The sequence below is a fragment of the Eptesicus fuscus genome, chromosome 16 (assembly GCF_027574615.1).
Source record: "Eptesicus fuscus isolate TK198812 chromosome 16, DD_ASM_mEF_20220401, whole genome shotgun sequence".
Classification (NCBI taxonomy): domain Eukaryota; kingdom Metazoa; phylum Chordata; class Mammalia; order Chiroptera; family Vespertilionidae; genus Eptesicus; species Eptesicus fuscus.
In genome coordinates this window covers 15,289,517-15,313,394 of record NC_072488.1, presented here as the reverse complement: position 1 = coordinate 15,313,394, position 23,878 = coordinate 15,289,517, and the positions used below count along the sequence as shown (strand labels likewise).

Below are 23,878 nucleotides of genomic sequence, written 5' to 3'. Positions count from 1 at the left end.
TTCTCAACACCATTGTACAGATAAGGAACTAGTGGTGCACTGGAGCTGGCTCTTACTGTTTTGTGAGACCTTGTTGCTGAATTTTCAGGACTTTTGTTACCCAGTTAACATACATTATTATCTTGAAATCGACCATGGTGGGTATTTATAACGTGGAGATTGGTAAGTGCTACGGATTAGGGCCTTTACCCCCAGAGAGCCAGCGTGTTCAGCGGTTAGCAGCACAGCACTGAAACAGGCTCAGAGAGGTTTAGCAACTTGGCAAGGTTCCACAGAGAATAGCAAGTGGCAGACCCTACCTAGGCCAGTCTCCTTCCTCTAATGCCCACTGTGATTTTACTGGGGACCATTTTATATTGGGAAATAAAACTGTTCATCTTACTTTATTACCGAAGAAACACCATCTTGCTCACCAAGGGGTTAGGGATAAGGAGCTTTGCCGGGCTTTTCTTGAGGGCCTGGAATTCAAGCATTTGCCATCTCCATAACTCAAGATGGGTCTAAAGGGGCGGGGAGGATCATGACCCTAATGCTCTGGCAACATTGCATTCCTATTTTATACAAGTGAATAAATACGTATATATTTCCCCATCTCCTCAGTGAATTTCATTAAGGAGAACAGTCAAGCCCTCATTCAAAGGATGGGAATGACTGTGATAAAGCAAGTTGTGGACGAGCTCTTTGTGTGGAACGTTCTGAATTTTGAAGAAGTAAACATCATTTGCTGCGAGAAGGTCGAGCAGGATGCTGCCAGAGGGATCATTCACATGATTTTGAAGAAGGGTTCAGAAGCCTGTAACCTCTTTCTTAAATCCCTTGAAAAGCGGGACTATCCTCTATTTCAGGACTTGAATGGACAAAGTAAGTATCAGATTGCTTTGTATCTGTTCCACCAATAGACTAAACCACGGTGAAGACCCAGGATCCCCATGACAGAGCCTCTGCTCTCCTCCCTCTTCATATCCCTGGGTGGTGTCCATGGTAGGGAAAAGCTCAGGCACTCTCAGAAAAAACTCCCGTTAGATCACTTGACGGTGAAGGCAATAGGTGACTCCAGGGTCGGGGAATAGATGATTTAGAGGTAGCCTCACTTCAAAACCAAATTGGACAATAGAGGCACCTAAGAAGTCCATGCCGTAGTGGTTTCCACCAGCCCATGATCCAAGCGCCGGGGTAAAGAAAGCCTGACTGACTAAAGAAGCACGATTCTGCTTTTCGTGAAACATTAATTTAGTTTTTATTTCATTAACTGGTAAATTACTTCACGACAGATTTTAATCAAGGTTAAGGCCTGATCAGCCATCTTCCCACTGTTCTCAGGCACTTTTCTTAACCCAGACACAGACTCCTCCCATTTCCAATCAGCTGCTACAAGAGTTGGTGGCGGAAAGGAGGAAACAGAAGTCAAGAGGGGAGGAAGGGTAAAGGGTGACAGGGAAAAGCAGGAATAAATATTTGGAAGCTCTTGTGTCAGCTGAGAAGTGGGGAAGGGAATGAAAACCATCAGTAGAAGATTCTCATTCTCCTGAACTCTGGGCTCTGGGGAGACACAGAACTGGGTCCTCTTTAATTTCACCTCTTCTCAAAAAAAAAAATAAAATAAAAAAATAATTTCACCTCTTCTCCAATAGGCCTTTTTCATCAGATGTCAGAAGCAGACTTAGATGATTTGGCTCAAGATTTAAAAGATTTATACCAGTCCCCCTATTTTCTGAACTTCTATCCCCTGGGTGAAGATATTGACATTATTTTTAATTTGAAAAGCACCTTCACGGAACCCGTTCTATGGAGGAAGGACCAACACCATCATCGTCTGGACCAGCTGACCCTGAGTGGCCTGCTGGACACTCTTCAGAGCCCCTGCATCATCGAAGGGGAATCGGGCAAAGGGAAGACCACTCTGCTACAGCGCATCGCCATGCTCTGGGCCTCGGGAAAGTGCGGGGCCCTGACCAAGTTCAAATTAGTCTTCTTTCTCCGTCTGAGCCGGGCCCAGGGTGGACTCTTTGAAACCTTGTGTGACCAACTCCTGGATGTCCCCGACGCGATCAGAAAGCAGACTTTCATGGCCATGCTGCTGAAGCTCCGGCAGAGGGTTCTTTTTCTCCTGGATGGCTACAACGAGTTCAAGGTCCAGAACTGCCCGGAAATCGAAGCCCTCATAAAGGAAAACCACCGCTTCAAGAATATGGTCATGGTCACCACCACCACCGAGAGCCTGAAGCACATCAGGCAGTTCGGGGCCCTGACTGCAGAGGTGGGGGATATGACGGAGGCGAGTGCACAGGCTCTCATCCGGGAAGTGCTGATCAGGGAGCATGCAGAGGGCTTGTTGCTGCACATTCAGAAGTCCAGGTGCATGCGGAATCTGATGAAGACCCCACTCTTCGTGGTCATCACTTGTGCAATCCAGATGGGGGAGAGTGAGTTCCACTCCCACACACAAACAACGCTGTTCTGTACCTTCTATGACCTGCTCATACAAAAAAACAAGCACAGACATAAAGGGGTGGCTGCTAGTGACCTCACCCAGAGCCTGGACCACTGTGGAGACCTGGCCCTGGAGGGCGTGTTCAACCGCAGGTTTGACTTCGAACCGAAGGATGTGTGCGGTGTGAACGAGGATGTCCTACTGACAGCTGGCCTCCTCTGCAAATACACGGCTCAACGGTTCAAGCCAACGTATAAATTCTTTCATCAGTCATTCCAGGAGTACATAGCAGGACGCCGGCTCAGCAGTTTGTTGGCATCTCGGGAGCCAGAGGAGGTGACCAAGGGGAACGGTCATTTGCAGAAAATGGTTTCCATTTCAGATATTACATCCAAGTATAGCAACCTGCTCCTGTACACGTGCGGATCCTCCACCGAAGCCACCAGGACCGTCCTGAAACACCTGGCAGCCGTGCGCCAACATGGCAGCCTCCCCAGCTTCTCCAGCACCAAGAGGCCTCTCTGGAGGCAGGAATCGATGCAAAATGTGAAAAGCACCACTGTGCAAGAAATTCTGGAAGCCATCAACATCAGTTCCTTTACAGAGTGTGGCATCAACTTATTTCATGAGAGCATATCCAAGGCAGACCTGAGTGAAGAATTTGAAGCTTTCTTTCGTGGTAAAAGCTTATATATCAACTCAGAGAACATCCCCGATTACCTATTTGACTTCTTTGAGCACTTGCCTAATTGTGCAAGCGCCCTGGACTTCGTGAAACTGGACTTCTACGGGGGAGCCACAGTTTCGTGGGACAAGCCCACGGAGGCCACGAGCAGGACCCACAAGGAGGAGTCCTCTGGAACCTACATTCCCAGCAGGGCTGTGTCTCTGTTCTTCAACTGGAAGCAGGAGTTCAAGACTCTGGAGGTCACACTCCGGGATTTCAGCAAGCTGAATAAGCAAGATGTCAAATACCTGGGGAAGATATTCAGCTCCGCGACCAGCCTCCGGCTGTCCATTAAGAGGTGCGCCGGTGTGGCCGGAAGCCTCAGCTTGGTCCTCAGCACCTGTAAGCACATTCATGCCCTCGTGGTGGAAGCCAGTCCCCTCACCATAGAGGACGAGCAGCACATCACTTCCGTGGCAAACCTGAAAACACTGAGTATTCGCAACCTACAGACTCAGCGGCTGCCAGGTATGGTCAACCTCAGCAGTGGAAGCCGTAATGGAACCTGGCTAAGTACCGTGGGAATGTTAGACAGCGTACTGTTTTGCTTTACATTTTCTAATAGCTTCTCCCAGGCGCCAGGACTTGAGAAGGAGGTGGGAGGACTGGAGGAGGATCCGTGTGGGAGGAAGGCTGTCCGGTTGGGAGGCCCTAGGGAGGATGTCCAGGGCTGAAGCTACATAGTTTGAGTAGCTGTCTAGTTTATATCGCAAAGTGTGTGTTTGCATGTGTGTGTGTGTGTGTGTGTGTGTGTGTGTACTCTGTGTTTCATGTACTCACAACTGTAAACCTACTTCCTCACTCTCCCTCTCCCCCCATGTACAGCGGATAAGCTTATCTTAAGTGAATTCTCCCCCTTCTCAGCATCTCCATCTCCACCCAGCATCCACTGCTTCCCTGCCAGGAGCTCCCCTCCCCGCAGCAAGTCTGGGAGGAAATCCAGCCTGTAAACTAATCACCTGCAGGAGCTAGTGGCTAATTGTGTCACTAGATTCTTATCTAGGAAATTGCACAACAAACCCAGCCCCATCTCCACCCCAAGTATTGTTCATTTTGAAAAGAGATTTGGGGAACGGATTTTTGTTTACCATGAATTTCAGACTCCAGACACACACATGCAGGGGCAATCTTTTTGGGCAAAGGGGAGTTTTCCCCAAATTCAAAGTCACACTAAAGACGAGTGTCTGGCCTCGCTGTGCAGACCCGCCCTGTGGCCAGGAGCAGGGCTGCTGCCTGGTGTGAAGACGTGGCAGGGGCCTCGCCCTACTTGACTGTCATCTTCTAGTAAAATTAGTTTTCATTCACAAGTGACGTCCCATGGTGCTCCACCTCACTTGTCACCTGCAGAGGAGATCTGCTGTGATTTAAGAATCTAGAATCTTTGGTACAAATAATTTTTGCAACCTCCTACTCGATGCAGGAATGCCTTCTGTAAGATTCTAGAGAGTCACCCAGACGTTATTCGACTACCTTCCATGCCAGGAGGCTCACTCTCCCCTCTTCATGGCTATTCCTTTGTCACGATCACGCACACTGGTCGCCTATGTGCTGGACTGGCCTGCACTGTGTTTAGAATTTTCTGTTTCACGTTTTGTTCTTAATTTTTAAAATCCAGTGTTTGAGTAGTATATGCACACAGTCCCAATGATAAAACAATCTAGAGTGAAAAGTCTCCTTGTCCTCCTCATCCCCCAGCCATGGCTCTTCTTCCGGAAGGAGTTGCCAGCTTTTTGAAATTGGGAGCCATCATGAGAAAACACAGGTTTTTTATTTCTCTTAAAAATTGTTGCTTTGACAACTGAGGGCCCATGTCCTCATTTGGTAACAGTTTGTTAGAGCCTGTGATCTGCTCCAGTGCTCTTCGGACTAGGCACTAACTCTCCAGCTGGGCAGAGTCCACCTGTTCTACTTCCCTGGCCCTTTTTGACATCCTTCCCCCCTTTTGACTTTTGAGTTTGTGATCAGCGCTTATTCCTTCTTATGGATAAAATCCACTTCACTGCTGTTTATACCCAAGGTTGGTTTTTACTTTTGCCCTCCAAGCCTCTTCAGAATCCTCCTAGCTCACACCTTTTTATTCCTGAATAGCTAGTCTTTTCATTCTCTTAACAGTGTTTTTCATAGAACAAAAGTCTTCAATTTTGTTGCAGTCTGTTTCTTTTTTTGTGAATCATGCTTTTGGTGTCACGTCTTGGTGTTATTCAACTTTATTTTTCTTTCTCAAAAGTCTTTTTTATATTCTAGTTCCTTTGCCTTTCCATGTAAATTTTAGACTTACATTGATTATATCACCAAAAATTCCTTCTGGGATCTTGGTTGAAATTACATTAAATTTATAGATTAACCCTAACCAGTTTGGCTCAGTGGATAGAGCGTCGGCCTGCGGACTCAAGGGTCCCAGGTTTGATTCCGGTCAAGGGCATGTACCTTGGTTGCGGGCATATCCCCAGTGGGGGGGTGCAGGAGGCAGCTGGTTGATGTTTCTCTCTCATCGATGTTTCTAACTCTCTATTCCTCTTTATTAAAAAAATCAATAAAATATATTAAAAAAATAAATTTATAGACTAAGTTAGGGAGAACTGACATTTATATTATGTTGAATCTTTCAATCTATTTGCATGGTTTCTCTTTACATTTATTTATATTTTCTTTGATTTCTTTTAGCATCTTTTTTAATTTTTTTTTTTTTATTGATTTTTTACAGAGAGGAAGGGAGAGGGATAGAAAGCTAGAAACATCGATGAGGGAGAAACATCGACCAGCTGCCTCCTGCACGCCCCCTACTGGGGATGTGCCCGCAACCAATGTACATGCCCTTGACCGGAATTGAACCTGTGACCTTTCAGTCCGCAGACCGATGCTCTATCCACAGAGCCAAACCTGTTTCGGCAGCATCATTTTGTTTTGTTTTAATATTTTTATTGATTTCAGAGAAGAAGGGAGAGGGAGAGAGAGAGAGAAACATCAATGATGAGAGAGAATCATTGATTGGCTGCCTCCTGCACGCCCTGCCCCGTACTGGGGATCAAGCCAAAACCCAGGCATGTGCCCTTGATTAGAATCGAACCCGGGACCTTTCAGTCCGCAGGCCGATGATCTATCCACTGAGCCAAACTGGCTAGGGCTGGCATCATTTTATAGTTTTCATCATGTTGATCCTGTATATGTTTTATTAGGTTTATAGCGGTACTTAACTTTTTCATTCGCTTGGAGTTATTGTAAATGGTATTTTAAAAATAATTTGGTTGCCATTTATTGCTACTATATGGAAGTAAGATTGATTTTTGTGTGTTGACCTTGTATTCTATATCTTTGCTAAACTCACTTATTAGTTCTAGGAAGTTTTTTTGTTTGTTTTCTTGTTTTGGTAGATTCCTTGAAATTTTTTTATCATAAACAATCATGTTACCTCCAAAAAAAGAACAGTTTTGTTCCTTCTTTAAAATTTGTATTCCTTTTATTTAATTTTCTTGCCTTATTGCACTGATTATGACTGGCAGTGCAATATTGAATATGAGAATTGAGAGGGAACATCCTGCCTTGTTCCTGATCTTAGGGTGAAAGCATTCAGACTTCCACCGTTAAGTACGATGTTAATTGTAGTTTTTTTCTGTAGATGGCTTTTATCAGATTGAGGAAGTTTCCTTCTGTTCCTAGGTTGCTGAGAATTTTTATGATGAATGGATGTTAGATTGTGTCAAATATTTTTTCTGCATCAATTTATAAGATCATGTAGTTCTTCTTCTTTAGACTGTTATAGTGAATTACATGGATTGCTTCCCAAATATTGAAATAGTTCTGCATTCTCTGTATGGAGTCCATTTTATTGAAGATTTTTGCTTTTATTCTCATGAGTGATATTGGTCTGAAAATTTCTTTTGTTTTATCCTCTTCATCTGGGTTTCATATTAGTTAGTGGAGCTTCATAAAATATGTTGGGAATTGTTCCATTTACTTCTATTTTCTAGAAGTGATTTATAGAATTGGTTTATTTCTTTTTTTAATGTTTGGTAAAATTTGCAAGTTAAATTATCTGGGCCTGCAGATTTCTCTTTTTAGAAAAATTTAAACTATGTTCTTAATAGATTTATAGGGCTCTTTAGGTTACCTATGTCATGTTGGGTGAGTTTTAGTAGTTTGTGGTTTTCAAGAAATAGGGCAATTTTACCTGTGTTGTCAAATTCATGTGTGTAGATTTATTTATATTATTCTCTATCCTTTTAACATCTGCAGTTTTGCAGTGATATCTTCTCTTTTATTTCTGATATTGGTGATTTGTTTTTCCTCCTTTCCTGTAAGTAAGTCTCGCCGGGAATTGTTCAATTTTATTGATCTTTTCAGATACATTTTCACTGCTTTTTCCTGCTGTTTATGTTTTCAATTTTTATTTACTTCTGCCTTGATCTTTATTAATTTCTCCCTTCTTCTTGCATTGGGTTTATTTTTGTTTTCTTCCTCTAGTTTCTTAAGTAGTAAGTTTAAGTTATTGATTTGAGATCTTTCCTTATTTCTAATATAAGCATTCAATACTATAGACCTCTCTCTTAATAGTAGGTTAATTGCAGCTTTTGATATTATAGTTTTATTTTTGTGTTTTTCAAATATATTATCTAATTTTCCCTGAGACTTCCTATTTGATCTATGCTTATTTAGAGGTATGCTGTTTAATGTCCAAGTGTTTGGTAATTTCCCTATTATCTTTATGCTACTGTTTTCCAGTCTGGTTGCATTATATTTGGAGAACATGCTTTTAGCTAAAGATGATGCCCATTTCTGACCAAAAACCATACATTTTGGTGTCAGTTTCATGAGCATTTCTTGCCTATGGTAACAACAAAAATCTTTTCATTGGTAATAAAAATTTAATAAATGACAGCTGAACAAAGTCCAATTTCTTTTCTTTTGGCAGGTGGTCTCACGGACAGCTTGGGAAATTTGAAGAATCTTATGAAGCTTATGCTGGATAACATTAAGATGAATGAGGAAGATGCTATAAAACTAGGTTAGATTTTTTTCTCTTTTTTTTTTATTAATGTAAGTTTGAGAATAAGAACAGTGGCGAGGATGCCTTTATGCATTTGTGACTGCACCAGTTTTCCTGGACACTTTTCTCCACCCGATAGCGCCATTTTATGTAAAGTGTACACTACTAGATGATAACCCTTTGGAGAAAAGAATACAGAATATGTTTTATCTTCCTGGCTGACCGACTCTGCTTGCATTTTAAAAAAATATATATATATTTCTTTATTGATTTCAGAGAAGAAGGGAGAGGGAGATAGAAACATCAATGACAGAGAATCATTGATTGGCTGCCTCCTGCACGCCCCCTACTGGGGATCGAGCCCACAACCCAGGCATGTGCTCCTAACCAGAATTGAACCACGGACCCTTCAGTCCGCAGGCCGACGCTCTATCCACTGAGCCAAACCGGCTAGGGCTCTGCTTACATTTAAAGCATAGAAACAATGTAAATGTTTAAACTGTAGCTTTATAATTAAGAAAAGCTTCAGAAATTATTGGCTATATTTGTATTTAAAGCATATAAACAATATTAAAAAGATTATACAGTGGTTTTATAATTAAATAAATCTTAAAAGGTAGAATGGAACACAAGAATGAATGTGGATCAAGGAAAAACACAAGCAGAACATGTGGTTTGCCTTCTAGGACTGGGAGGTTTCCGTTTGAAGCTGATTTTTAACAGCTTTGGGGGGTGTCATTCTTTCCTTTTTTTCTTTTATTGGCTCTTCCCCCTACCCACCCACATTTGAGACCTCAGTTAAATGCTCCTCAGCCTTGTTTGTTTTCATTCTGCTTGCCTAAAGACAACCCTATCCTATAATTAAAGCATGACTGACTTTTTTTCATTATATAGCTTCCATAAGCATAATCAAATTAATTCAGTGTTCAGTGAACATTTACTGCATGCCTGTGAGTTACACAGAATATGAGAGGTTAAAGGAGCCCGAGAACATCTAGTTTAATTTTTTAATTTTTAAAATATATATTTTATTGATTTTTTACAGAGAGGAAGAGAGAGGGATAGAGAGTTAGAAATATCGATGAGAGAGAAACATCGATCAGCTGCCTCTTGCACACCCCCTACTGAGGATGTGCCTGCAACACCAAGGTACATGCCCTTGACTGGAATCGAACCTGGGACCCTTGAGTCTTCAGGCCGACGCTCTATCCACTGAGCCAAACCGGTTTTGGCTAATTTTTAAATGTTATTACTAGAGGCCTGGTGCACGCATTTGTGCACAGGCGGGGTTAGGCAGGCCCATCCCAATCAGGGCTGATCAGGCTGGGATGGCTGGGTGGAGGGGCCGGGGGTGGTTGGCCTACTGCCCCCACCCCCTGGTTGAACTCACGGTCAAACTCCAGGTTGAGGGGACAATTTGCATATTAGCCTTTTATTATATAGGGTTGATTTCAGAGAGAGGAAGGGAGAGGGAGAGAGAGATAGAAACATCAATGATGAGAGAGAATAATTGATTGGCTGCCTCCTGCACACCCTCTACTGGAGACCAAGCCTGCAACCCAGGCATGTGCCCTGACTGGGAATCAAACCGTGACCTCCTGGTTCATGGGTGGATGCTCAACCACTGAACCACACTGGTGGGGCTAACTCCTATTCTACTGCTACTGGAACTTAGAACAGTTTATTGACTTGCCCAAGTTCTCACCAATTGGTAGAGAAAACACCTACCTGAGACAATCTGGTTCTACTATTAAGGAATCAGAGTCTGGACTTGAATAAACCAGTCTAAATTTACTATTCATCAAAGAGTTACTGTGCAATAGGTTAGACAGTAAGTACACCAGGCACTTTGACATACTAGTACTTCTCATTGACTCCTCTCAATAGTCCTAGTACATAGATATAATTATCCCTAAAACCATAGCTAAAAGGTTGAATAACTTGCTTACGCTCACACAATTATTAAGTACGGGATCCAGGAACCAAACTGACTGCAAAGCTCATGCTTACAACCTCTGAGCTCTGTGTTCCCCCAAGACAACAACTAATATTCACCTTCTATGTGCCAGGACCATCCTAAATACATTACATACCTTATCCGCAACCTTCCCAAAGCGCTGCAAGGTAGCTATTACTAAAACAGTACATTTCTGCCCTAAACGGTTTGGCTCAGTGGATAGAGCGTCAGCCTGCGGACTCAAGGGTCCCAGGTTCGATTCTGGTCAAGGGCATGTACCTTGGTTTCGGGCACATCCCCAGTAGGAGGTGTGCAGGAGGCAGCTGATGGATGTTTCTCTCTCATCGATGTTTCTGACTCTATCCCTCCCCCTTCCTCTCTGTAAAAAAAAATAAAACACATTTAAAAAAAAAACAAAAAAACAGTACATTTCTTTCCTCTAGGTTAGAGTACCATCAAGATCAAGCACTATTTTAACGACACAAAGGTATGCCTAATCAATCCAAGGGACATTGTAGAATGTTTTCACTGTACCACTGGTATAAGATAAATCTTTCTCTTCATTGTAAAGCACCAGGAAGGCCCATATCATGCAGTCCCAGCAGGGCTCTTTTGAGGCTGTGAACAGTTATCCTAGAAGCACACCAAGGAACTCACGTCCCCATGCTGCCCTTGGAATTCAGCCTCCACCCCTTCTAAGATTTTTGAAGGGTTTAAAGAGACAGTGCTCACTCAGAAGACTTACTTCTATGAAAAAAAGTTGTGGTAAAGGCACACATGGATACCCATTAAAATACTGCACATTTACTATACATTTTCTCATGCTATCAAGAGAATGACCTCCACAAAAGAGATTGTATGGCCTAGGAGACTGGAAAGTGAGGGAAGTGAGAGTTGAAAGAAAATCTGCTCTCTTTGGCGTTTTATAACTCAAGGTCTCTACAGAAAGAGCAAGGGCAAGGGCTCGGTGCAATTGTTCATTGCCTTCTTTTCAGCCATTCATCTATGGTTAAATCAAATTAACTTGGATTCCTAATGCATTTCCTTTCCCTCTATTTGCAGCTGAAGGTCTGACAAACCTGAAGAATATGTGTTTACTTCGTTTGATCCACTTGTCTGACATTGGGGAGGGAATGGATTATATAGCAAAGTCTTTGTCAGCCGAACCCTGTGACCTTGAGGAAATCCAATTAGTCTCCTGCTGCCTGACCGCAAAGGCTGTGAAAACCCTAGGTAACTCGCCGGCATTGACTGAGAACAGTGTGAGAGAAGATGTGGTGCTTTCATAGTAATTCGTGCACGCTAAGTCTCTCAAGCAGCAATTTAATTTTTAGAGAAACTGGAAAAGATAATGAAGACATCTGGGTAATATCTAGTCTGTTTTTAATGATTTTCTCCACAATTAGAATAAAAATGGATTATAGATGGATAATAGAGAACTTCAGACTAATTGAAGATGTTATAATTTTAAGAGAAGGTAAAGAGGAAGAAATTAAGAAGTAGGTGCTTGATGCTTAATAAGTATTTGGATGGATGGATAAATAAAAGATTGAGAAGGAGAGAGGGATTTCCTTAAATGCTGTCAGGCCTTCTAATTCTTACCCATTGCCCTGTTAAGATAGAGTTAATATCCATTAAGATAAGCGTTGAGTATTTGAGTTCCCAAAGAGTGTGAGTACTAAGTATGAAAAAACCTTTGCATATTACTGGATAAACTGGATTATGTTATACTATGATGTTTCTTAAATTTAGATTTTGGGGGTAAATAGTATAACCCTTTAAAAATTAAACAATATAAAACTGATGGGGAAAAGAAAAGAGAAAGAAACACACACAGAGAAGATAGGAATTACTGAGATTACTTATATGCTAATATGAATAAAAAACTAGAGAAATCCATGATTGGAGAAGCTAGGCAAGCACTCGGAGCGTGAGAATGGAGAGCACACTCCCTTACTCTCCACCTGCCACTGGGAGGAGCCAGGTTTGGAACTGACAATAGCAACCATCTCCTTTTTAGGTGGAGTCCGTGGGTTTTTTAAAGCACCAAACTTCAGAATATATTTTACTCTAAGAAAAGGATTCATAGGACTGATTTAAAAAATAATAGCTAGTATTGTCACAAGAGTATAATTCATGCAAAATGACTAATTTTTTAAAGGAGATTTTTCTAATCAGTCTTGATAGGAAAAACTTCAACTAGATTAAGCAACCATGATAAATACAGGTGTCCCCACTTTCAGAAAGTAGAGCATTCTTATGAAACCTTTCTTTTTTTAAATAAATTTTTTATAACTTTAAAAATATATATATTTTATTGATTTCAGAGAGGAAGGGAGAGGGAGAGAGATAGAAACATCAATGATGAGAGAGAATAATTGATCGGCTGCCTCCTGCACACCCCCCCACTGGGGATCGAGCCTGCAACCCAGGCATGTGCCTGACCTGGAACCAAACCATGACCTCCTGGTTCATGGGTCGATGCTCAACCACTGAGCGACACTGGCTGGGCCCTGTGAAACCTTCAATAAGCTAATAGGGCATTAAGCAAATAAGCAATTACCATTCATCTTCATGGAAAATTTTCGACCATTCCCAGACTCCAAAATGACTTCTCTTAGGCTCTTCTTATACCTTAGGACACACTTGCTAACAGGTGCACAATAAATCAAGATAAAGCACAGATGCTCCCAGACACAGCTCAAAGCTCTGGCAGCTTGCTGCTGCAATGCGGACTGTAGTTCCCAGGAAGGAGCTTGGCTGTGCCACTCTGGATGCCTCTATAAGGCTCTCTGCAAAACCAACATTGAACGCTATTTTTGCTTTTCGCCTTTTTTGTAAAAGCAAGGCGAAAATCCTCTTTGGATTTCTTTCAGTTAGCGAAGTGGGGTAACTGAACTTTGGGAAGGGGGCGAGTACCTGTATCTGTAGTGAAGAAAAGAAGCAGTTCTTAGCTAGAGTGGTGGCATTTTGTGACTAATGTTCTTACTAAAATTTTTATTATTAACATCACAACTATAACTACCAAAATAATCTAAACTGAGGTACATCACAACTATAACTACAACATAATCTAAACTGAGGTACATCACAACTATAACTACCAACATAATCTAAACTGAGGTACATCACAACTATAACTACCAACATAATCTAAACTGAGGTACATCACAACTATAACTACAATATAATCTAAACTGAGGTACATCACAACTGTAACTACCAACATAATCTAAACTGAGGTACATCACAACTGTAAGTACCAACATAATCTAAACTGAGGTACATCACAACTATAACTACAACATAATCTAAACTGAGGTACATCACAACTGTAACTACCAACATAATCTAGACTGAGGTACATCACAACTGTAAGTACCAAAATAATCTAGACTGAGGTACATCACAACTATAACTACCAACATAATCTAAACTGAGGTACATCACAACTGTAAGTACCAAAATAATCTAGACTGAGGTACACAAAGAACAGCTCATCTCCTTGGTTTTTGTTCCTTCATCTCTCCTGATGAGAAGAGCATGTAAGAACCGGAAGCACCCTCACATTTCCTCTAGTTCATCTTCCCCATTCTAAAGATGAAGACACGGAGGCTGAGAGAAACGGAGTGACTTTCCCATAGTGATAACAACTGTAGTCCGTGCTGCTTCAGGTTTTACTGAGTAATAACGACCATTTTGCCTTTAGGCTGAAGTTTATTGGTCAGAATTTAGGACCAGGAAATATCTGTCCATTTGGTCACAGTCGTGGGAGTAGCCAGATACTTTTGAGAATAGCTAATCAAATCTAATAAAGATTCGTATACTCTCAACAAAGAAGACAAGGGCTCAGAATTCTTATAAAAATATTTTAAAATTAACCCTGATAGTCTTTTTCTTTTGGGTTAATTTTTTTTTCCAGCTCAGAATCTTCACAATTTGGCCAAACTGAGCGTTCTTGATTTATCTGAGAATCACCTGGAAGAGGATGGAAATGAAGCTCTCCGTGAACTGAGTAAGAATGACCATTTTGCCTTAGAGATGCACCTTAAGGAAGTCAGGTAGCCCTTTCTTAGACTGCCCTGAAGGAACACAGGCCACGGCTTTTGAGTCACCAGTTTTCACATGCTCACTGCACCTGAGGCTCCACCTGCTTGCCTCCTTCTATAGAGCCAGTGTCAGAGAGTAGGGCATGCTTAAGACAAATTGGCTCAAGGAGTTAGTAATAAGATTTTTAAGATGTGATCAAGACATTGTGATTATGTTTGTTTTTTAAAAAAAACCTGATACTTAGTGTCTGAGATTTACTTCAGAATAAGACAAGAGGGAAGGACTTTGGTGAGGATAAAGCAAACATCCATGACTTGGTGTTTGTTAAAAGTTGGTGTATTAGTACGCACAGCTTCATTATACTATCCTGCATAGTGCTTGTATATTCTTGAACACTTCCCATAAAATACTAACCAAAAAGCGCATTGATCCTCACTGCACATTGAGTAGGCTGCAGAGAGAAAGACCACTCCTTCTCCTCTATCACTGCGTCCTTCATCAGTTTTGAGAAGGATCCAATTCCTGAACTGTCTCTGGTTCCTCAAGTTGGCCGGCTGCACGTGTTGGAGCAGCTCACTGTGCTGATGCTGCCCTGGTGTGGTGATGTGCGAGTCAGTCTGACCAGGCTGTTGGAACAACTGGAGGGGGCCCCACGACTCATCAAACTGGGGCTGAAGAACTGGAGGCTCACCGATGCAGAGATTGGGGTTCTAGGTAGGTACACACGCAGAGCCAGGAGAAAAGAGGTTGGTCCTAGCAAAGTTCTTAAATTGACTTTCTCTTTCTTCTTTCCTTCCCCCTCTTACCCTTCTCCCTCCCCTCCCTCCCCTCCCTCCCCTCCTTCCTTCCTTTCTTTCATGCCTTTTTTATTTACTTGCCCCCTCCCCTTTTAAAAAATATATTTTTATTGATTTTAGAGAGAGGGAGGTAGGTAGAACGAACCATCAACGAGAGAGAATCATTCATTGGCTGCTTCCTGCACGCCCCCTACTGGGGGATCGAGCCTGCAACCCAGGCATGTGCCCTGACCAAGGAATCAAAAGGTGACTTTCTGGCTCATGGACCAATATTCAACCACTGAACCACACCAGCCCGGCTGCCTCCCTTTTTTTGTACAAATATATTTAAAGGAATAACATGGTTTAAAACACTGACCTGCCTTCAGGTTTTTAAGCATTTCAGCTACAGTATTTACATTATTTGACAACGTGTATTATGTAAAAACAGCTTTCCCTAGCCTTAACTGTCTGACATTCAGCAATGCCACTCCAATCTTGGCTAAAGTTTTTAAATCACCTGCTGCATATTCAAAACATATAAAGGAAGTGCAACTTTAACTGGTGGCACAGAATGTCTGTAAGTAGCTGTGATATAATCCCAGAAACAAATGGAGATATAGAAATGACTGGACAGCACCAGCCTCAGGCAGCTGATGAAGGATCCTCATGCTACCTGCATTAGTTACCAAGTTCTGTGGAACAGACCACCCCCAAACGTGGGGGCTTAAAACAACCATAGACCTTACTTCACAGTTGCTGTGAGTCAGGAGTTTGGGAGCGGCACAGCTGGGTGGTTCTGGTTTAGGCTCCGTCATGAAGTCGCCGTCCAGATATGGGCTGGGGCTGCTGGAGGGTCTGCTTCCTGGGTGGCTGGCTCCTCACTTGGTTGGTGGGTGAGTGCTGGCTGTCAACTGGAGGCCTGTTTCCCACCCCTGGACTTCTCCAAAGCTACCTGAGTGTCCTCCCCACATGGTAGCTCACTTCCCCCAGAGCAAGAGATCCAAGAGAGAACCAGTTGGAAACTGCAGTGTTTCTTATGATCTAGTCTTGGACAGTCATTTCTGCTGCATCGTATTATTAGCCAAGTTAGCCCTAGTCAGTGCGGAAGGAGATAATACATGGGAGTGAATTCTAGGCGGTGAGGATCATTGGATCCACCTTGAAGGCCATTATACCATCTAAGGCAAAGGATTAGTGAAAACAGCCTCGACGGCCTTCTTCATTTCCCTCACAGATGGTCTAGCATCTATCTGCAAGGCACATATTTTCAGTGTACAATTCTGTGGCATTAAGTACATTCACATTCTTGTGCAACCACCATCACCATCTTTTCATCTTGTCCGACTAAAACTCTTTACACATTCAACACTAACTCCCCACCTGCTCCTCTTTTAAAACCTTCTCTCTTAGAGATGTGTGTGTCTCTAAGTCCTTAGGCTGCCCGAGGGGTTTGCCTTCCCTAAAGTGCTTTAAGTTATAGATTTTCCTTTCCTTTATTTCTGCTCCCCACCCTAGCACCCCAAGTCAACTCTCTTAACACTTTCCCTTAATTCCTAACTCCACATCCATCTGCTCTACCTACATACTCCCTTAATCCATCAAATCAGATCATCCTGGGTGTCATTCTTCAGGCCCCTCCTCCATTCCAGGTGATATTGGAGGCAGGTGGCTTCTGTGACAGACTAATTAGTTAGCTAATAAATAACCCCTCTCAGGTAACCTCATACCTGTGAGTTGGAAAGGATGTATCTTTTCAAAGAGGCCTTTGGGGAGTGTGTAGAATTAGCATTACATGTGACAGAGGCATTTTTAGGTAGAGACGTTTTAGCATCTTCTAAATCTTTAAACTGCCTAATCTGCCTACTTCTGAGCCTGGACTGTGAGAACAGAGAGGGAGATGGTGTGTTTAATGAAATAAAAACTGAGCTAGGTGCCCTACCTGGTTTGGCTCAGTAGATAGAGCATCGGCCTGGGGATTGAAGGGTCCAGTCAAGGGCACATGCCTGGGTTGTGGGCTCGATCCCCAGTAGGGGGCATGCAGGAGGCAGCCAATCAATGATTCTCTCTTATCTTTTTTTTTTTTTAAATATATTTTATTGATTTTTTACAGAGAAGAAGGAAGAGAGATAGAGTCATAAACATCGATGAGAGAGAAACATCAATCAGCTGCCTCCTGCACACCTCCTACTGGGGATGTGCCCGCATCCAAGGTACGTGCCCTTAACCGGAATCGAACCTGGGACCCTTCAGTCCACAGGCTGACGCTCTATCCACTGAGCCAAACTGGTTTCGGCTGATTCTCTCTTATCGATGTTTCTCTCTCTCCCTTCCTCTCTGAAATCAATAAAGATATATTAAAAAAAACTGAGCTAGGTGAAAAAACAAACAAAAACCAAAAACACTGAGCTAGGTGGTAATTACCCTGTGATTTTAATTACCTAGTGCCTTATTGCCTCCATATGTAAATGAGAAAAATAAGCATAACAGAAGACCCCAGTATAATTATGGATCTAGCAGACTTACTGAGTGCTTGTGGGTAATTGTGAAAGGCAAGATTACATGATAGCTCCAAATGGCAGGTTAATTAAATTGAATGTTGTCACTTCCACTTTTAAAAATAGACATATTTTTATTGATTTCAGAGAGGAAGGGAGAGGGAGAGACAGAAACATCAATGATGAGAGAGAATCATTGATTGGCTGCCTCCTGCACACTCCCTAGTGGGGATCGAGCCTGCAATCCTGCATATGCCCTTGACTGGAATCGAACCCAGAACCTTTCAGCCCCCAGACCAATGCTCTATCCACTGAGACAAATCAGCTAGGGCAGCATGTCCACTTTCTTAAAGACATGCTTGACCATTTCTGCCAATTCAGGCTCTAGCTGCCTGTTAATTGCCTGGTCCCCTTCCCATCTCCATCTCTTGCAGTCCTGACACTCCCCTGGCCCACAGTAGCAGCAGTCAATTCAGGCAATGACATTGAGTGATGGACATGTATACGGATGCAGTAGCACACCGAAGCAAAATGTAATGAGAGACAGTCTCTCATTAAAGAAAGACTGCCTAATGAGATGCAGCGAGAACATGAGATGTGGGGTATGAAATTAGATACAGTCGTTGACATGTGCTTTCCTGGAAAAACCCCAAGCCTGGATCGGCCTTAATTTCCCACTTTTTCGGTACCTACACTCAGGCTACTGGGGAAAATCACACAATGTGGCAGGTAGGTACACTATAGGTTCATAGTGACAAATGTCAACAGAAATATTTAGAACCAAATGGTAAGAAAACACTATATATATCAACACTTGTGGCATGCGGCAAAAGCAGGGCTTGAAGAAAATTCTCATAGCCTTCAATACTTACATTAAAGATGAAGGGCTGAAAATGAATCTTTCTAAATTAAGAAGCCAGTTTAAAAAAAAAACAAAAAACAAAGAAAAGAAAAAAAAAAGAGGCCAGTAAAAATAAAATAACACGGAGTAAACACACGATAATAAACGTAAAAGTATAGGCGTACCTCACTGTATTGCACTTCGCTTTATTGAGCTTCACAGATGTCGAGTTCTTTACATATTGAAGGCAACACCCTCCACCAGCAAAAAGATCCCAACTCCCTTTATTGTGGTGCTCTGGAATGGAAACTGGGCAACCAATGGGTCCAGGCTGCCTGGCACTACCTGAGCCAATTAAGCACAGACAGTGCTGAATCATATGAGTGTTTATTGCAATAATGCCGGCAGTATGGGAGTCAGCTGCCTATATGGGGTAGAAGGACAAAGATTACATAGGAGAGTAGGAATTAGAAGCATGGGGAAGTAGGCAAGGTTACGGGCAATGAGGGGTGGGGGTTGCAAAGGGACCAGATTGCTTCAGCAACAAGGTTGCTGATCTTTCCAGGATGATAGGTGGTTCTTGGAAAAGGAGAATGGACTGCATTCCGATGTTAATTCCCATGTCCTGGGGCGTACAACTCTCAGCCGGGTTAGAATGTGCTTTCCCTAATCAGAACAGAGCCATCACGGTTAACAGAGCGTGATTAATATTTCTTATAATTATAGCTAGTCTCCACTATTCTATTTCTGCCCCTAAGAGAACCACACCCGCAGCATCTCCAAGGTCTGCCTGTATAAATCAATGAAACAGAAAAAAATAAAGATTAATAAAGCTTAAAATTGATCCTCTAAAAAGAATAACAAAATAGGTAAAAATCAAGCAAGACTGTTTAAGAAAGAGTGACATAATTTCATTAGTCAATACGGAGACACAAGCACATGTTTGTAGTAGCTTTACGGAATATTGCCCCCAACTGAAGGTGACTGAGCTGTCCTTCAGTAGGTGAATGGATGAACAAACTGTGGTACAGCCACACAGTAGTATATCATCCAGTGGTAAAAAGAAATGAGCTATTAAGCCTTGAAGAGACACAGGAAAATGTCAGGGGCTCAGGAGAAGGGGAGAGAGGGTTAAACAGATGCAGCTGTTTTTTTTTTTTTTTTTTAGGGCAGTGGAATTATTCTGCATGATACTGTAATTGTGCATACATGACAGTGTGCACTTGTCAAAACCCATAGAACTTTACTACACAAAGAGTGAACCTTAATGTATGCAAACTGAAAAATCGTTCAGGAGGTCTGAGATACCTGAGAACAAAATGCAGACTGCAAAGCAATCTAACTGTATTATTACAAACTATGAAACAATCTCACTGCAGGGAATGAGGGGCAAGGAAATGGACCTGATAACTTTGGAAATTATCTGTAAAACTAAAGGCAAAATAGCCCGGCTGGCATGGCTCAGCGGTTGAGTGTTAACCTATGAACCAGGAGGTCACAACTTGATTCCGGGTCAGGGCACATGTCCGGGTTGTGGGCTCGATCCCCAGTGGAGGGGTGTGCAGGAGGCAGCTGATGAATGATTCTCATCATTGGTATTTCTGTCTCTCTCCCTCGCCCTTCCTCTCTGAAATCAATAACCACAGCACCCGTCTACTTTATAATGTATATTTTCACACTATATTGTAAGCCCAGTAAGACAGGGACTGTGTCTGCCCATTTCAGCTATCCCGAGCACCTAGCAAGCACAATCGGTGGTACACAGTAGACACTCAAAAATGTTTGCCGAATGAAAAACTGGTAAGAGCTCTGGCAATGCGAGAATTTTGTTTAAGGATGCAGGAACCTGTGCTGCGCCAGCAAAGCCAGGTTTGGTGAACCCGAGAGGGGGCGGTGAAGGATTAAGAAAAGACGGACAAGAGAAGAAAGCTGGGTCTGTGTGGGATGCTGCTGCCCTCTCTGAAGGAGAGACAGCGCCACGGCTTGCAAGCTGAGTCTTTGTTTTATAGCCAGGTTCCACGAGGCAAAGTAAGGGCGTGGTCAAGATGTTTACAACGTTCTAGTCACTAGAATCTAGTCTCGTGGGTTTTGAATCTACTCAATTCCATGCACCTGATCAAGCTTTGTTTACCTGCTGCGCATCCTGCAGCCTGTATCACTTAGCCATGTGAAACCACAGGTTCGGACCATAACCTGTCCAAACACTGTAGCTCCGTGGTCGGCAAACTGTGGCTCGCAAGCCACATGCGGCTCTTTAGCCCCTTGAGTGTGGCTCTTCCACAAAATACCATGGCCTGGGCGAGTCTATTTTGAAGAAGTGGCATTAGAAGAAGTTGAAGTTTAAAAAATTTGGCTCTCAAAAGAAATTTCAATCGCTGTACTGTTGATATTTGGCTCTGTGGACTAATGAGTTTGCCAACCACTGCTGTAGCTGCTCTCCACAGGAACCCTTCAAGGATCAGAATCCTTCTACCCAGATCATTTGAGATTCTGCTTGGAATTTGGATCAAGCCAGTTCCATTCTCCACAGCCCACAGCTTTAAATGTCAGATTCCTTTTCCCTCAGGACCAGTCTGCTCATCGTGTTGACAAAAACACTGCAGATTACATGAACAGAATGCATGTCCTCAGATCCTGTGCTTGCATTGGATTCTAATGAGTATCTAATGAGTATCCAAAGAGTTCTTATTGATACCTTTCCTAAACCTTAGTAGATAGCCTGTATAAATAGTTCACCTCTGAGGGTGGAATGGGCTTTAAATTCCTCTTTTTCAAGTTCCCTTTAGGTGGTGAAATCTGGTCTTCTAGTCAAGGAGAAAACAAGTTGCTCTTTGGGGCAGGAGCCTTACAGACACTGACAACCAGCATTTTGACTGAGTGCATGCCACCCTGGGAAGCACATGAAAAAGGCAGAGGCAGAAAGAGCAGGGAGAAAGCTACCTATAAGGAAAAAATAAGGGCTCCTTATGAGGAGAAAGTGAGGCCCTATGTATGAGTTGGGCTGGACACAGGCTAAGCTGGTATAACGAGACCCAACTACACCATGGCTTACAGAAGACAAAGTTTATTTCCCTGTCCTACCAGTCCAGGGTGGATCTGCTCTTTGCAGTCTTCCAGACCCAGAAACCTACATTTTTTATTCCTCGATTCCTTAGCGAGTTATCTTTGACCTCAAGGTCATGGCTAGAACATCCACCTTCCCTTTGTAGGAGGTACTTTAGAGTGCCCTGGTCTGTAAGAAATGGAGGAGGTTCCTAAAGAGTCCAGGGAGGGTTAAAAGAACAACCCCCGAAACCCAAATCTTGAGATTCTGAAGGAGGCTTACTTATTCAAGTTTACAGGGAGGGGCATTCCATACCCACGAAACAACAGGTAGTGTTTGCTTCTCAGAAGAGACAATGATCTAAGATTGCTGGGAGTTTGACTCCAGTTTTGAAAATAAGTACTCACTATTGAATAGCATCTTTCGCACTTCAATTTTTAAGCAATCTTCCATTTCCTGGGAGAGTCAGAAAAAGGGAAAAAATATATAATTCATTTATAATGGTTTGCTAATATAAAGGAATTATACTAAATAAATCAACTGTATTTACATTATAGATGCTATTATTTTAAATAATTGTTATAAGTTATATTAATTACTAGGGGCCCAGTGCAGGAATTCGTGCACCTTGAAAGGAACCGTGGGCTACTAGGCTGCGGTAGGCACAGGGGCGGATCTAAGGCCCATCCTCTGCACCCCTTCCTGGCCCCTCCCACCGCGGCCCCTAGTCCTGTCTGCCTGCAGCCACGCTCCGGCACAGAGCTATTGGGGCCAGCGCCTGCTGGTGTGAGCGGCAGCTGCTGTCCCGATTGCCCCTCAGGAGCAGGGGGAAGTGGAGAAGCCCTCGGAGTGATCAGGGCCAGCAGCCGCCGCTCACACCCGCTGATGGTGCCAAGCCATCGGGACCAGCGCCGGGCACTGGCAGTGGGTGTGAGCAGTGGCTCCAGCACTGGCAGTGGTTGTAAGTGGGGCCGTGCTGGCAGAGGATGCGAGAGGCAGCTGCCAGCCCCCATCTCCCCTCAGGAGCAGGGGGAGGTAGAGAAGCCCTGAAGGGCGATTGGGGCCGGCAGCCACCGCTCACACCCGCTGATGGAGCTGAGCAATTGGGGCCAGCGCCGGGTGCCAGCAACATATGTGAGCGCTGGGTGGGACTGTGGCGTGTGGGAGCAAAGAATTTTCAGTAATCACCAGAGGCTTGCCCCGATGACAGTGACCAGCACCCCCGCCTTGGTCTGGCACCCCCGCTCACCTGGTCCACTATCCTCCCGTGGCTGACACCTGCCATGTTCCGCACACACCCTCTGGTGGCCAGCGCACATCATAGCAACCGGTTGTTCAGTTGTTCTGGCATTCAGTCTATTTGCATATTAGCCTTTTATTATATAGGATAATTACATTAGTCAATTATACTGATTAAATACTAATTACTATTTGCCAGATTCCCTTACACTTTAGGAATAATGTAACTTGAAAATACAATGAACCACATTCATAATCACTGCCCTATCTATAGAGAATTTCTAAAGTAAGGCACTGGTCCAAACATGACCATTTCTCTTCAAAAAACTGTTCTGCTTCCAACTAAAATACTAATTTCTATTTTTTATCAGGTGCATTTTTTGAAAAGAACCCTCTGAAAAACTTCCAGCAGCTGGATTTGGCAGGAAATTGTGTGAGCAGTGATGGATGGCTTACCTTCATGGGTGTATTTGAAAATCTTAAGCAATTGGTGTTTTTTGACTTCAGCACTAAAAGATTTTTACCCGATGCAGCATTAGTCAGAAAACTTGGCCATGTGTTATCAAAGTTAACTTTTTTGCAAGAAGCTAGGCTTGTTGGGTGGCAATTTGATGATGATGATGTCAGTGTTATTAAAGGTGCATTTAAACTAGTAACTGCTTAAATAAAGGGCAACCTGAGCCCATGAATGCTCTGGGGAACTCCATTACTCTCAGCCTGGTGATTTAAAAATCTCTGCTCATGTAGTCCAAAGGTTGGCAAGTATATGGCAATCTATTATCCACCTAAAAATTATCCTTGTCAACAGTGTCTGCCCAACTCGCCCCTTCTAAACTGCCTCTTCCTTTACTGATATCAGGATGATGTGTGGCATCATCACTTCCTTAGCTGGCCTCTTGCATGGAAATCTTTCTTATTTTCACCATTCAGGGGAAAAAAAAAAAAAGAGGATGCCTGGCAAATGAGACCAAAGGAGAGGAGAAAGTGGGAGGGAGTTTACTGATGACACCTGCTATAGTTCTGTGTTTCATGATTCCTAACAGGATTATCAGATACTTGAAGGGTTCTCTTTTTCATCCCAGGTCCCCTTGGTCTCAAGAATAGCAGGTCATATATGCATATTCATGGACACAGACAATAGTGTGGTGAAGACCTGGGGCTGGGGATGGGCTAGAAGGGGTCAATAGGGGAGAAAAGGTGGACATATGTAATACTTTAAACAACAGAGATTAAAAAAAAAGGTCACAAGAACTGATATACTGTATGCACATTTACTTAGTACAGTGCCTGACATGTACTAGATTCTCAACAAATATTTGCTAAATATGAGAA

The 23,878-nt window shown here is 43.0% G+C and overlaps 2 protein-coding genes across 3 annotated transcripts in view; one reads left to right on the top strand and one right to left on the bottom strand.

The window, feature by feature from the left end:
* Window positions 1-134: 134 nt before the first annotated feature.
* NLRC4 (NLR family CARD domain containing 4) lies at window positions 135-23,247 on the top strand. The gene is made up of 8 exons (XM_054728523.1): window positions 135-162; window positions 601-861; window positions 1,632-3,626; window positions 8,068-8,160; window positions 11,162-11,332; window positions 14,022-14,114; window positions 14,696-14,863; window positions 22,918-23,247. The coding sequence occupies exons 1-8, from the start codon at window positions 135-137 to the stop codon at window positions 23,208-23,210; spliced, it is 3,102 nt and encodes a 1,033-aa protein (XP_054584498.1). The 3' UTR covers window positions 23,211-23,247.
* The window catches only part of SLC30A6 (solute carrier family 30 member 6), a 37,130-nt gene continuing 31,706 nt past the window's right edge, over window positions 18,455-23,878 (bottom strand). Inside the window, exons 15-16 of one of the 2 annotated variants that reach the window (XR_008558497.1) lie at window positions 21,715-21,763; window positions 18,455-18,688 (exon numbers count right to left, since the gene is read on the bottom strand). The gene's annotated coding sequence lies outside the window, so the exon portion shown is untranslated. The other variant, XR_008558496.1, reaches the window with a different exon arrangement.

What these genes read in the sequence shown, in the direction of transcription:
- NLRC4 (XM_054728523.1), top strand. Translation starts at nt 135, where the DNA reads ATGGTGGGTATTTATAACGTGGAGATTG. An exon ending in ACAGACTCAGCGGCTGCCAG is followed by an intron (nt 3,627 to 8,067) that starts GTATGGTCAACC and finishes TTCTTTTGGCAG; the next exon opens with GTGGTCTCACGGACAGCTTG. An exon ending in GGAAGATGCTATAAAACTAG is followed by an intron (nt 8,161 to 11,161) that starts GTTAGATTTTTT and finishes CTCTATTTGCAG; the next exon opens with CTGAAGGTCTGACAAACCTG.